The sequence below is a fragment of the Vipera berus genome (assembly GCF_964194415.1).
Source record: "Vipera berus genome assembly, chromosome: 5".
Lineage (NCBI taxonomy): Eukaryota > Metazoa > Chordata > Lepidosauria > Squamata > Viperidae > Vipera > Vipera berus.
In genome coordinates, this window is record NC_138207.1 from 77,825,353 (window position 1) to 77,840,914 (window position 15,562).

The 15,562-nt window shown below is 40.9% G+C and overlaps 1 protein-coding gene across 1 annotated transcript; it reads left to right on the forward strand.

The window, feature by feature from the left end:
* Nucleotides 1-5,541: 5,541 nt before the first annotated feature.
* LOC308668594 (lipase member M-like) lies at nt 5,542-10,525 on the forward strand (the record flags this gene model as incomplete). Its single annotated transcript, XM_081328604.1, has 3 exons — nt 5,542-5,547; nt 6,454-6,571; nt 10,365-10,525. The coding sequence occupies 3 exons, from the start codon at nt 5,542-5,544 to the stop codon at nt 10,523-10,525; spliced, it is 285 nt and encodes a 94-aa protein (XP_081184730.1).
* Between the last annotated feature and the right edge of the window lie 5,037 nt (nt 10,526-15,562).

Here is a 15,562-nt window from a genome sequence, read left to right on the forward strand (position 1 = left end):
TTACAACAGTCCATAGTCCTTCCTTGCGCAAAAGCAAGCAGCATTTCGTGGACCAGGAAACATAGTTTGTCCCATCCAACCGGGTTATCCAGGAGATGCCTGAAAACTGTTCTTGTGCCATTTTACACCAAAATAGCTAACACAAACTCAGCTAGGAATACTGTGTGAACTAACTCTCAGTACAGGCCTGGGCCCATAACCAGTGTTAAGGAATTTGTTGTGCAGAGATCTCCTTGTGCTACCAAAGAGTTGCACAGACAAGGAAGGGTACTGAGAGCAGCAAGAGTCACACAAGAATACACTGAGTTGTAAAAGCAAAAAGTAGTTTACTTTTGAGGTGGTGTAAAAACAAAAATGCACAGTCAAAAATAAACAGTCCAGGTCATACACAATAGCAACAGTCCAAGGAGTAATCCAAACTACAAAGTCTTCTTACCGGTCCAGAGGTCAATACACAGTTCAGGTTTACAACAGTAGTAAACCAACAGCAGAGCAAAAACAGTAATAGTAGAGATCAGTGAATTCAGAGAGAGAGAGAAGCTACGTTACTAGCTCCCTCTTATGGCCATGAGAACACTTACACACCCATTGGCCAATTAACTTCTTAAAGACATAGCATTATCATGGTTAATATATTTTCAACCCAACATTGTAGGCTAACACCATATGCCTAACATCATCAAAGGGAGATCCAATCTACAACTAAGGAGGAATGTCTTGAGAATGAGAACAATTACAGTAATCAGTGAAACAACATGCTGCAGGAAACTGTGGGTGTTCCATCACTGGAGATTTTCAGAAGAAGGTGGACAGCCATTTGTCCAGAATGGTATAGGACATCCTGCCATGGGTAGGGGGTTCAACTAGAAGACCTCCAAGGACCCTTCCAACCCTATTATTCTATGTTCTAACTGAAGTTCACTATCATCACAGATAAACATCGTATAATATATAACCATATCCAAAATGCAAATTTAATATAGGCATACAAAACCTAAAACATATAAGGAGCAATAGAGTTAAAAATTCACAAATACAAAATATGCTGACTATACTGGTTTTTCCATACTAGGGGAAGAAAAGTGGAAGAATTTAGGATTGTGAAGACCCTAGTTTGCTATATTGATGTCAATGCTGCAAACATTGACATATTTTTGCACTGACAATATAAGAGGCAGCCTTTTGCTTTAACTGTTTGGCTTTGAATCACTAAAGCGCGGGAGGAATTCAACCCGGATATTTTGAGAAGATAAGGGATAGTGCACTTCAGAAGAGAAGTGAAACTTTGTGTGTTAAACTAATTGGTGAATATGATTCATGACGTGTAATTAAGGGAGAGAATTCTGTATGATATGATGTGTCAAGGGGAGGAGAATTCAGATTCTGGCATCCATCCATGAGTGCCAATGCTTTGTTCTCATTATTATAGACTTTTTTAGAATAAACAATCATGCAATGTTCTTTGATTTGACTCATTAGTCAGAACCACGACATCTTACACATAGCACTAGGAAAAGGGGAGAATTTAACTACCTTTCTGAAGGTTTCTGCATGCTTTCTGCCAAAAATAAAAATGTGATCTTTTCATCTGTCAAAAGTATGGATCCATTTAGCAGTAGCCACCAACAGCCAGCAGTCTAAATAGAAAGGTCAACATAATAACATCTGTTAGAACTTCTCAATGTCTACCAACTGGTAAGGACATGTAAGGTCCTGAACGGTTGCTCCAACTTATTGTATCTATGTTTTAGCAGCATTGAAGGCAAGCAATTGAACATCACCAGAGGAAAGCTTGCTGGTTCTATAGATAAAGATACCAGATAGCTTGCATAAAATGAAGTTATTTGGTCTTGAATGCTTTTGAATACCGAGACACATAGTTTGAATTGCAAATTGGCTCCCTCTACTCAAGCTTAAAGCAAATAACAGGGTAGTATTTAACACCATCTAAAGACTGATCTTCATCCTCCTTTGAGGAAGATTCTTACAACTAATCATTGATGATCATCCAGAAAAGTCATTTAAAGTTTACAGTCTTTACTTTGTCAATTTCATCACTGGTATCTTCATTTAAGAATAGAATAATACAGTTAAAATGGAAAAGAATGTCTTGTTATTATTTATTTATCTATTAAATTTATATACCTCCCATCAAGAGATTCTGAGTAGCTTACAAAATGATTAAAACAATATAAAAATTCAAACACTAAAACGATAAATATTAACACTAAAATTAACAAAAAATAACTAAGTTAGGAACCAGTATACAAAGGGGTGAAGGTGGGAGAGGGTCTTCCTTTTAATCCACTAACAAGTTTCAATATTGAATATCTCATTGGGGTCTCAGGCCAAAAGACAGGACTTGGTTTTATTATTCCTTTGGAAAGCCAAGAGAGTGGGGACAGATGGTATCTCGATGGGAATAATGCTCCAGAATGTGGAGCCAGGCAGAAAAGGCTCTTCTCCTGGACTCAACTGGGCAGAATTTCTTAACCAATGGGCTTCATAATATCCCCTTCTCCCGGCACAAGTGAGCATGGCCAATCCCATTGGGGTGAGATGGTTTCTCAGGTAACCTGGAAACATTCCATAAAAGTTTTTAAATGTAATCCACCTTTAACTGGATCCAGTTAGAAACTGGCAACCAGTACAGCTTATGCAACAATGGTGTTACTTTGGTCATCCTAGGGGCTCCTAAAACTATTTGCACAGTTGCATTCTGTGCCAGATGTAGCTTCTGAATACACTTCAAGGATAGCCCTGTATAGAACTGATTGCAATAATCCAAGCACAGAATAATCAGGACCTGAGGGACTGATCTGATCCAGGAAAAGGCATAACTGGCACACAAGTTGCACAAAGGGTCTTCTAGCCAGGACTGCCACCTGCTCTTTGAGCAGCATCTAAAAGTCCAGGAGAACTCTAAGTTGCACACCAGTTCTGCCTGATGCAGTGCAAACCCCACCAGAATTAAAGATGTTAAAGTTGTGGATCCAAAAGCTCCACACACTGAAAGCCACTTGGTCTTAACAATTTTCAGCAAAAGCCTGTTCTCCCCCATCCAGACCCCACAGTCTCCAGACATCACAAGAAGCCAGTAACAGAATCACTTGGTTCACCTGGGATGGAGATTTAAAGTTGAGTATCATCAGCACACTGATGATACCTCATCCCATGGTGACAGAGGATCTCACCTAAGCAACTTCATGTAGATGCTAAAAGTGAAGAGAGTACCAAGTCCTATAGCACACCACAAAGCCAAATTATATCTTTTAGATCAGGGGTCTTCAAACCTGGCCCTTTTATGACTTGTGGACTTCAACTCAAAAAAGAGTCTTGGTGGAGCAGTGGGATAATGCCTCCTTAAGTAACACCAGCTGCCTGCAATTAGTGCAGGTTCGAGTCCCACCAGGCTCAAGGTTGACTCAGCCTTCCATCCTTCCGAGGTAGGTAAAATGAGGACCCAGATTGTTGGGGGCAATAAGCTGACTTTGTAATAATGCTGCTTGGGGGGGGCGAAAGCCCTAATAAGCAGGCATATACATAGAATGAAGGCTATTGCTAAGCACATTGATTTGTGCTTTAGATTGTAAGCCACCCTGAGTCTTCAGAGAAGGGCGGGATATAAATGGGATTTTTAAAAAAAACTCCCAGAATTCCTCAGCCAGTGTGCCTGACTGAGGAATTCTGGGAGTTGAAGTCCACAAGTCATAAAAGGGCCAAGTTTGAAGACCCTTGTTTTAGATTAAATATATATCCCTCCATGTTATTTCTCTCTTATTATGTGTAATGGCTTCAGCAGGAGACTGTCATTACTTTCAATTAACCTCATTTTGCTGGGGATGGAGAAGGAGTTCCTGTTCCAATTTACAACTCTTCGCACAACTTCCTTATGCCTCTGAGTGAATGCCAGCTGGCATGTTTCAATATCTGTATATAGAATTTGCTGTTTTATATCTCTTGACTTTATGTCTTCCTGTTGGAAAGAGAACAATCTCTCAGAATGGCTTATTTTTCCTATTATGTCAAATGTTCTGATTGCAAGAAATGTCAATGTTTCTTTAGATTACCATGCAAGGGTGGATTACGTGCTATTTCTTCTTGCTATGTACCATTCTAAAATATTTTTATTTGAGTATTTTTCTTTGCTCCCATAAATATAGCCAATGCTATTTGCTAATTACTTTTTTCTTTATTCATTTTTCCTCTTCTCGGTCAGGAAATAATTAGAGAGAAGGTCCTTCAGGGCTTCTTCTGGATTTCAGTTGAGTTTGTGATTCAGATGCTAGGCTCGTCCTTCCCTTTTAACTTCTCGGGGGAGTTTTATGTCTCTAAGATGCTAACAGCATGGATAGCTCCATTGGGAATCTACCTTCACTAATGTGTGCATTGAAAAGAATATGATATGGACTTCTACGGAATCAATGGTGGATTAAAGACAGTTCCATTCTTAGTGGAGCCAATGGTAATAGCGGAATAAAGAGATGGTGAATGGACTGACCTCTTGGAATTTCTCTCCAAATAAATAGGAAGACCTGGGATCACCCTTAAGGGCACCATATGGAGGATCTCTATGAGGAGATCATATAACAGCCGTCTCTGGGAGCTGAGAGAAACCAAGCTTTGTCCAAACACAGTTTGGAGATTTCAAAAGGACATTGATCTTTCTGTCTCTCTCTCTCTCTCTCTCTCTCTCTCTCTCTCTCTCTCTCTCTCTCTCTCTCTCTCTCTCTCTCTCTCTCTCTCTCTCTCTTTCTTTCTTTCTTTCTTTCTTTCTTTCTTTTGCTTGTTAACTGCTTTTTGGATATTGAGAATATTCAGAACAACAGTTAACCTTTCATTACATTGGATGATTCTCCTTCAACCCTCAGCAGAAGTAAATTTATGGTCTTAACTTTTTTAAAAAAATTTGAAGTAAGCAAAAAGGGCATTAGAATGTTGATTCTGGAAAGGTCTAATGATAGATTTGAAATAAGATTTTGTAATTAATTATAAGAATCCTTCCTATGGTAAAATGGTACTTTGAAGGCTGGAGACTATAGGGAACCAGAAAGAACTAAAAATTATCATTAAAGATGAGACATACAGTACTAACACAGAATGGGAAAAATAACCTTGAAAAATTCAAATATATTTGGGAACAATGCACTCGTAAATTTCACTTAAGATTGTGGCTTAAGAGAATCTTCTTAAAATGGCTTTAAAAGAGGAAATTGAAGAAGATATGACTGAGGCTGTTTTGAATGTGAATTTCAAAATGACAATCTTACAAGAATGAAATGAAAAAGATGTAACTATGAACAAATTATCTCCTCATCCCATAGGTATCAAAACCAATGTTTTGCCTTTGACTTCTTTTCCATTTAATTTAATGGTCTTTTCTAAAAGGACTTTAAATTATGTTTGGACTGTAAATATTTTTTTTTCTTTTTAAAAATCTATTTTTAACACATTACAGCCAGGTGAATCTATTCTAATGCCTAGTTAAAAAGATTGCTGAAGATTTTCAGACACTAAAATTATAATTTTGAAACACTTTCCATGCAGGTGAGATGTGGCTGTTTCTGATACTGGCATGCTTAATCCAGCAGACAAAATATTCAGAAGAATCTTTCAGTAGAAGACATTTGAATCCTCAAGGATTCATGACAATTGTAAGTTTTGATATGAAACAAGTAGGTGACTCCTACCCCTCTCCTCCTCCACCACCACCATCAGGACAGAAACAAAGATTTTCCAACTGCAGCACATGTATCAGCCCAAGACTTTTTAAACAAAGGATGGCTTTATTTTAATGGCTACCTTGAAAAATTGAATTCAACTGTCATTGACCTCCAAGGCAACATCAAGTCTAAATGTAAATACTTAAATATGCTAAGGTGGTACATAGTGTAACCTGATGTGGGGACAGAATTTTCCACCCAGCTGAATCAGAGGAGCAGATTCAATTCTGGAAAGGGTCTGGGATGTTCTTTTGAAGGGCTGCAAAGCACTTTGAACTGGCCCCAGGAGCCTATTGGCAACCAATGCAGCAATTTTGGCATATGAGTAATTCTACATTGGTGGGGCTGCCCTGCCAATACTCTTGCTAACACATTGTGTAACAACTGCAATTTCCAAGTATTCCCAAAGGCTACATTGTGTAGGAGGCATGACAACAGTTTCACTGAGCAGTTATGAAGACGTAGCTTTCCAAACTCAGAATTTCCTTGTCCAGGGAGAGCATATGAACCAAGCTCAGTCAAGGGTGGCTAGCTAGATTTTTTTTTAGGTGTAATTAATTGTTGCATGTTCCATCGGGGTTGGTTTTTCCAGAACTGCTAAGTCACTAAATCTGAAGATGAAGCCACAAATATATGTAAAATAGAAATATATTCAAACTACTGAACAGATGAAATATCCCATAGGTATACAACTTAGATCTTGAGCAAGAATTTACTATTTCATTTACAGGCTGAAATTATCCAATATTGGGGATATCCCAGTGAAGGATATGAAGTTCTGACTGACGATGGTTACTACCTTCATTTAAATAGAATTCCTCATGGAAAGCACTGTCCACATAATGAAGGTAGGTCTGTAACATGATATTTCCAGATCTGAATTGCTTACATACTGCATATATAGTCATTCATGTGGTCATGAAAATATCACTATGCCTTCTGGGGGGGAGGAAGTATAATACTGCTCCTCTTTTCAGCTTTGACTGAAAAAGAGCTTCTGCGGGATTTTTTTAAAGCCATAGATACTTAGCATGTATATTATATTACCTTTCTACAAATAATGGTGGAGTTATTAGTAGTGTTTTATGATGTGTGGTTCAGTTTGGGATTCCTTTGAACCTGTGGAACCAAATAAATTATGGGTTTCTCTGTAGTGTCAGCTCTATTTCTGTCGGCTTTATCTATGCCCTTTGTGGCTCCTATAGGTTCCTGGTCAGGCCTGTATGGCTGGATCAGTGGTGGGATTCAAATATGTGAACAACCAGTTCTCTGTGTGGAGGCCACTTCTGGAAGTCCATTCTGGGCCTGGGCAACAAAAAATTAGCTACCGGTTCTACCGAAGTGAATCTGGCTAAATCCCACCACTGGGCTGGATTCAGGAGATAATTAAGTTTCTTTGAGGGAGAGAGTTTTGCCACTTGACTTGAAAAAAGTTTGATGGCCTCTCTTTTACAGGAGCCATTCCTTAACTCATCTGTACTTGAGAACTTTCACTTAATCTCCAACTTTAGTCTAGTCTCCAACTGTAGTTAAGAAAATGATAGGGAATCCATTACACATGATCCTGGTGGAAGTGAATAACCTTCATTATTTTCAATCTGGGTTATGGGACAGAAACTGCATTGATCATTCTAATGAAGGGAGACAGGAGTGGTGCATCTGTCCTGGTCCTCTTAGACTCCTTGGTGACATTGAACACAATCAACCATGATATCTTCCTAAACTAGTATCAAGAGCAGGGGAATAGTAAGCATTACCTCTTGGCTGTTCATAAATAAATTCATTCTTATTGTGTATTTCCAATGGTTAATCAATTTCTTTGTCCTGTTTGGAATATTGCAATGTTTCTCTTCTCACATATATTATTTAAACCCATTTTGAAGCTTGGAGTGAGAGTTTCACTCTGCTGATGAGGCACAGCCATAAATTATTGTCCCAGGGTTAGAGTTAATGAAATTTTAAATGGATTCCTGGAGGTTGTGGGAGTCTAGATGGGGCAAAACCAGCTTATATTGTGTCCTACCAACAATCAGAATTGCTACTTTGACTTTGAATTGCTACACATTAACTTTAAAACTAACACTTAGTCTTGATGGAGTCAGGCTCATCCTAAAGAGCTGGTCCATGACTTGAGCATCTTCTTGATCCTTCTTCACATTGGTAGAAAAATCAGATGTGAGCCCTGTGTGAGGATTGCTCTGCCAGCAGCAGCAGCCAACACAACAGTTGCAGCACTACACAGACCAGGAACCCTTTGTGACAGGGGCCACATTCACCTGACAAACTATACTGCATGCTCTTATATATTTAAATTGTGCTCAGTTGTAATGTAATTGTTAGGACCCACTTCAAAACCTCATCCCAAGAAAGTAGGATTCTTGGAACACTTTCATTCCAAAAGGAATTTTTATTAGGAGAAGTTCACAGCAGGCACAGAAGGCAGGATCTGAGGGTTGTCCTGCTCAGATCAAGAGGTTAAAGGAGCATCAAGCAAACCCCACCCCAAAGGTTCATCCGGTCAGTTCAACCCAGTGGCGTAGCGTGGGTTGTCAGCACCCGGGGCAAGGCAAGTAATTTGCGCCCCCTAACCCATGGATTTTAGCACTCGAGTCTCTTCCACTAGCTCAGGAATTCTGGGAGTTGAAGTCCATGAGTCATAAAAGAGCCAAGGTTGCCTACCCTTGAGTTAGGTTCAAGGCAAAAAAGGGTCTCTGGAGAAGAGGGAAAATGCTAGTTTAAAACTGAAACAAGGCAACTTTAAGGTGCCTCAGCTGTGATTTAGGATGAGACAAAGAGAGGACATGGCGTTGAAAATGGTTAATGGGGCATGTTTGTTCCACTCTTAGTGGATGTCAAGATAAACCCCACGAGAGAATGACCTTACAACAGATGTGAATAGGCTTGGACTACGTTTGTAGATTGAGTGCATACATCACATGGAGCGATGATGGGCTTCATCAAGATTTATGATCCCACAATTGGCTAGTTTTCTCCATCTTGTCCTAAACCCTGGATACCAACCACGGTTTATGGCTTAGTATGTGGTGTGGGGTGACCCAACATGTTAGGCAACAAACAATGACTTCCAACTTACAATGCCTCAGCTTCCCAAGGTTATTCCAAAGCCGGAAAAGCCAACCAACCCACCCTGCAGCTTTGCCTGCTTAGGCTGAACCCCAGGAGTTCATACTTGCTGTGGCGCCTGACCTATTTTCTGCCCAGACGCTGCTTATCCAAGCCAAGCCGCCTTCTTCTCTTTGGCACCTCGCCCCAAAGATTCGCCGGACTGGCTGGAAACTCTTGCTGCTGGCGACGTGTGTCGGGGGGGCGTCCTGATCGCCTCCTGCAGGGGGAACCGAGTGGCCACAGAGAGTCAATACGGCAGGAGGAGGAGGAGAAGGAGGAGGAGGAGGAGCAGCAAGCAGCCGCAGGTGCGGCGGCTGCAGTTGTTACCTTTACCTCCGGGAAAGGAGGAGATGGGGGCGGGAGCTGGGTCAGGGGGGGCGGGCTTGCAGGTTGAGAGCCAAGCGGAGGAGAGCCGCGGCGGGAGAAAGAGAGGGAGGCGAGACGCCGCCAAGCCTCCCCACCCCCACCCGAGAAAGGAGGCGATCCGCAGCCGCGAGAGGACGGGATCCCGCTCTAGCTGGGCGCAGCGAATGCGGTTGCTTTCTATGCTCCGCCCACTCGCTCGTTCCTCCGACCCTCGGTGAAGCAGAATCGTCCCCCTCCGGCGAGCTTAATGGGCGCCCCCCAGATGTTGCGCCCGGTGCGGCCGCCCCCCCTGCACCCCCCACGCTACGCCACTGGTTCAACCGAGCCAATCCCATGGTGTTAAGACTGCTGTGGGAACAGAGCTGATAACGGGGTCCATTCCCATGCTTGTGAAGACGTTGTTGGGTCTTCGCACCTTTCTCTTCCGCAGGGAGAGATAAGCCAGATGGCTGGAGGCACATTCCTTTCTCACCCTGGGTTGACATCAAGGGGAAACAGTTCAAAGAGCAAGCAGATAAAAAAGGCAGAGAGGATATATTGTAGCTAAGCAAAAGGAGAAATGAATTCCATAAGGCCTTCCCCCTCCCCCTTCAGGAGAATGACAGAACCCACAGAAAGAAGCTGGAAAGGGACAGATCCAAGCCCCCCCCACCAAACAAGGGAATGGGTTCTGACAGTAACTTTATTGCTGTTCGTTGATCAGAGTACTTTCAGTTGGAACAGTTTACAAATATTTTTAAAGCAATTCAGTGGTGGATTTAGTAGCACAGTTAACGTGCTGCAGGGCAAAACGTGATTGACAGTGTGTGTGACTATGCACATAGCACCTGTTCAGAAAACCTTACAGCAGCTACATCTTTTCCTGGGATCCTGTCGCTGCCCTTGCAGATGGCCCATAATCCTGGGATGATTTGGTATAGAGGTCCCTTGACAAAGGCTGCATGGATAAAAGTTTTGCCATTTGAATCCAGACCTTTACACAATCCTAATGTAAGTGTGATGCTGTAAAGGGGTCTAAACAAGACAAAATGTAGTTACTATTTATGGAGGAGCATTATACTTATAGATAACATGCAATAAATCACGTATTCTTGGATTCTTTTGCAGGGCCTAGACCAATTGTTTTATTGGTACATGGTTTTTTGGCAGAAGGGAGATGGTGGATTGCGAATCTTCCTAGCAACAGCCTGGGATTTTTTCTAGCAGATGCTGGCTATGATGTCTGGATAATAAATGTTAGAGGGACCACTTGGTCTAGAAGACACAAGGAATTTTCAATTGACCAGCAAGAATTCTGGGAATTCAGGTAAATCCCAAGGAGAATTGATAGTAAAAATGTTTGGTGAAAGTCTAGCAATTTGTTAGGAAAAGATGTTGTAGAGTTTATGTAAAGTAATGAATATTTTTCTATAATATAAATCAATTTAAAATGGATACAATAAACATTTATTGAAAAAAGCAATGTCACAAAGAAAAAATACATAAAAATAGAAAATAGGCTAGCAGCTGTCATAATAATAACAGTACTGAAATATATGAACTGGTGAGGAATCAGGTTTTCAGTACCAAAGGTTTTTTTAAAAAGTTTTTTTTAAAAAATGTTGTTTAATGACATTCACATTTTCTTCATTAAATACCTTTTCATTTTCTTGGCAAAAATATGAATTTTTAATACACAATGTAAGGAGAAAAAAGATATGTCAGTTTTGATATGTTTAAGAGATTAGCATTTATCATGTGTTACTGAAGCTTTTGAATATCAAATTACGTTAGACTAAGATTCTTTGATAACTAAAATATGAAGGATACAGAAATTGTTGATTTCACATTTCTTATACGTGGCCATTTTATTACATTATCACACAACTAAAGTAAATTTCTAATATCCCTCCTAAAATCACTCACTAGTTCTTTAAAAAGTAGACTTAAAGTCAAATGAGCTGTCACCGAACATGAACTAGTGGCCTTAAGAAACAGAGGGAGGCAGAAGGAACTTTCACTTTTAAAAAAGGAGCTAAATAGTTCTGCTGATTCTATTTTTGTGAATCTTTGAATTGTGACAGATTCTTACAAAGAAACCTGAGGTTTGTGGGCCAAAAGGAAAATTAGAAATGTTGTGAACCAACCTAAAGGTAAAGGTAAAGGTTCCCCCACACATGCGTGCTAGTCGTTTCCGACTCTAGGGGCCAGTGCTCATCTCCATTTCAAAGCCGAAGAGCCAGCGCTTGTCCAAGGACATGTCCGTGGTCATGTGGCCGGCATAACTAGACGCCAAAGGCACACGGAATGCTGTTACCTTCCCACCGTAGTGGTCCCTATTTTTCTACATTTTTCTACATTTTTACGTGCTTTCGAACTGCTAGGTTGGCAGAAGCTGGGACGAGTAACAGGTGCTCACTCTGTTATGCGGCACTTGGGATTCGATCCGCCAAACTGCCGACCTTCTGATCGACAAGCTCAGCGTCCTAACCCACTGAGCCACCGCGTCCCTTCATGTCAAAAGAATAATTTGGGGCTCTATCTCAAGCTAGAGTTGTTCAAGAACAAAACCAAATGGAATCCAGACAGCGGTGAGGAAAGGAGATTTATTTATTCAGAAAAGGAAAGAGGTTTCCCTGGGGGGTACCTACAGAGAAAATGAGGTGCAAAAGGGCTGTTTTATCGGTGAGTTTGTCCTTGGTGTGGGTCTTGAGGGGTGTAGAAATGTGTATATGCTGATTCAAGGGTAACAATTGGAGGAAGCATGGGGTATGTACATGTTAACCATGGAGAAGGGGTCAATTAAATCAAACATTGTGGACTGAGTCTCTTCATTAGAATTATGTTTACATTGTGCTTTGAAGCACATTGTGCTTTGAAACACTTAATTGTTTAAGTGTTTAATTAATTTAATTAATTCTGATGTTCAGTACAATACAATATAATACAATACAACATAATAACATTTCCATCAAGTACCTGCAGCCAGGGTCTAGCTATACATTCTTATTGCGATTTCTAATTTATAAAATGCCTCACTGTAAATCATAATCTCTATAACCAAACAGACATTTTTCTGAGCCAACCTAGTATGAATTATTATTTTTTAAAATGTGAAAATCTAGAATATCTGTAGGTTAGTTGGGGTTTGAAATATTGCTGAGACCTTGCTTACTGGGCCTTGATTAAGTACTTTGTCCAAAGATGGTAACCTCGGTATTATTACAGGTTGATTTGTATGTATTTTTGTGTTACAGTTTTCATGAAATGGGAATTTATGATGTACCAGCAACAGTAAACTTCATCCTACAGAAAACAAAACAAAACTCTTTATATTATGTTGGACATTCACAAGGAGGAACAATAGGTAAGAATATAGTGTTGGCATCATTTTATAATAAAACTATGTTTCTCTGTTTACCAATCAAGGACCCAGCATTCCTTTTTTCAACTGGGTTGAGCAATTCCAAGAAAATGACTGTGTGTTTTTGTTGGCTTTTGTCCATATCATCTTACCCCCCAGCATTCTATGTCTCTGCTGCAGAGTTTTCAAAATCTATTCTGGTTAAGAATCTTTAACAGATATTGTCTATGAAGATATCTGTCAAGAATTTACAAATACCATTTCAGCCATTACAGAGTGGGCCTCGATTTCAAGGAGGTGCCCCATTTTGCCTGAACGCAGCAAATTTGCTTCTACTGAGGACAATCAAGTTCAAATGGCTGCTTCCACTTTCTGAACTTTTGCTGAAGCCAGTTGTGGCAAATGTAACACAGCAGCCAGTTTTTAGTTCGCTCCCATAAGATAGCTAAGTAGGAATATCTCCTTAGGGAATTTACAATTTACAGTATTATAAGCTTGCTGGAAAATCTTCCTCCATCAGAGTGAAAGTGGCAGAGCATTTACCTGGTTTATGTCTTTTTTTCCCCGAATATCTTTTTTCCAATTCTAAATCTTATGGTCTTCTCTTTTCCCAAGTTCTCCTTCCTAGATCACTGCTAATTTTAATTCTTCTGCTGTGAGTCTCTTACTTATGGGAACCATTTGAAATAGTGGGGGTAAGGTTGTAAACTACTTCCAAAATACTTTTTCTGGTTACAAGTGGTGGTCTTTTGAACACCAGTAAGTTATTGGTGGTGCTGGAGAAGACTCTTGCGAGTCCCTTGGACTGCAAGGCGATCAAACCGGTCAGTCCTAGAGGAGATCAACCCTGACTGCTCTTTAGAAGGCCAGATCCTGAAGCTAAAACTCAAATACTTTGGCCACCTAATGAGAAGGAAGGACTCACTGGAGAAGAGCATAATGCTGGGAAAGATTGAGGGCAATAGAAGAAGGGGACGACAGAGAATGAGGTGGCTGGATGGAGTCACTGAAGCAGTAGGCATGAGCTTAAATGGACTCCAGAAGATGGTAGAGGACAGGAAGGCCTGGAGGAACGTTGTCCATAGGGTCACGATGGGTCGGATACGACTTCGCAGCTAACAACAACAACAAAGTTATTGGTTTGAATTGAAAAAGAGATTAATTAGACTTGGGCCAGTACCAAAAGTAAATTACCGGTAGACCACTCATGCAATCCTATAGTTTTGCTTTTTTAAAGCATTTTATTAAATTTCAAAAACAGAAAATACAAAATAACTGAAAAAAGCATGAAGGTTATCAAAAGATGGAAAGGTTAAATTTTCAAAAAGAAAAAAGAGAGGCCAAAGGGATAAAGTAAAATAATATTTTAAAAAAGAAAGACCTCTGACTTTTCTCTGTACAGATACAAATATATAATCATGTAATCTTTTTCTCTAACTTAAACATAACATAACCAATATTTAACTCTACATTTAACAGCATATACAGGTAACCCTCGACTTACGAACCCATTTGAGCTCAATATATTTGTTGCTAAGCGGGGCACTTGTTAAGTAAGTTTGGCCCTTTTTTGACATTTTTGCCAGTATTAATAACAATGGCAATAACATTTAGGCTTATATACCACCCCTCCTTGCTTTACAGCACTCTCTGGGTGTTTTACAATGTAGAAGCATTATTTCCATATTGCCCCCAACAATCTACAAAGTCATTTTACCAAGCTCAGAAGGATGGAAGACTGAATCAACTTGAGCCCCATCAGGATCAAATTCCAGGCTGCGGGCAAAGTTTGCCTGCAATACTCCACTTTAACCACTGCACCACCAGCTGCATAAATATATTACATAAATATCACATAAATATGACATAAATGCCAGTTGCCAAGCACCTGAATTTTGATCACATGACTATGGGAATGTTGTAATGGCTGTAACTGTGAAAAACAACCATGAATTGCTTTTTTCAGGGCTTTTGTAAACAGTCACTAAACAAATAGTTGTAAGTTGAGGACTACCTGTACAGTATTTCTACAATTTTACAATAATTATCCAATCATTAATCCAAAAGTATGTGTCTATCATGATCATACAAGATTATAAAAATAATCTCTAGCTAAACAAAATCTTAAAAGGACCAAAAAAGTCAATTTCAACATCTTTATTAATTCAATTTTCCAATTGAATTAATTAATTAATTAATTAATTAATTAATTAATTCAATTAATTCAATTTTCCAGGTTGGTCTATTTTAACGCTAGATCCGTAGTCAACAAAGCTCCCCTCATCCGTGACCTGATCGAGGAGGAATGTGCGGATCTAGCGTGCATCACGGAAACTTGGCTGGGCTCGGAGGGAGGGGTGCCTCTCACCGAGTTATGCCCGCCGGGTTTCCGGGTGCTGCACCAGCCGCGGGCTCAGGGCAGGGGTGGTGGAGTGGCAGTGGTTATTCGGGAGACTTTGTGTCCCCGGGAGGCCACCATTGTCCAGATGGCCGGGAGTGAAACCCTCCTCTTGAGATGTGGTCCTCGGGTTCAGTTGGGCTTGTTGCTTACATACCTGGCGCCCAGCTGTGTGGCAACAGCCCTGCCTGAGCTGCTCGATGCCCTCTCAGGGTTGGCAGTGGAGTTCCCCAGGCTTATAGTCCTGGGTGACTTCAACCTGCCGTCACTGGGAGGTTCGTCGGAGTTGGCTCGGGAGTTCATGGCTTCCATGACAGCCATGGGCCTGACCCAGGTTATTGAGGGCCCGACTCATGAGGGGGATCATACTCTCGACCTGGTGTTCCTGTCTGGACAGTGGTTGGACGATCTGGGAGGGGGTTCCCCGTCCATCACCCCTCTGTCATGGTCAGATCACCACCTCCTGAGGCTGGTTTTCCGTCATGCCACCCCCCGCCACTGGGCGGCGGAACCGTCCAGGTGGTTCCGCCCCAGGCGCCTAATGGACCCGGATCGGTTCCAGAGGGCGCTTGGGCCTATACCTATCACCCTTACCCACAGCCCAGT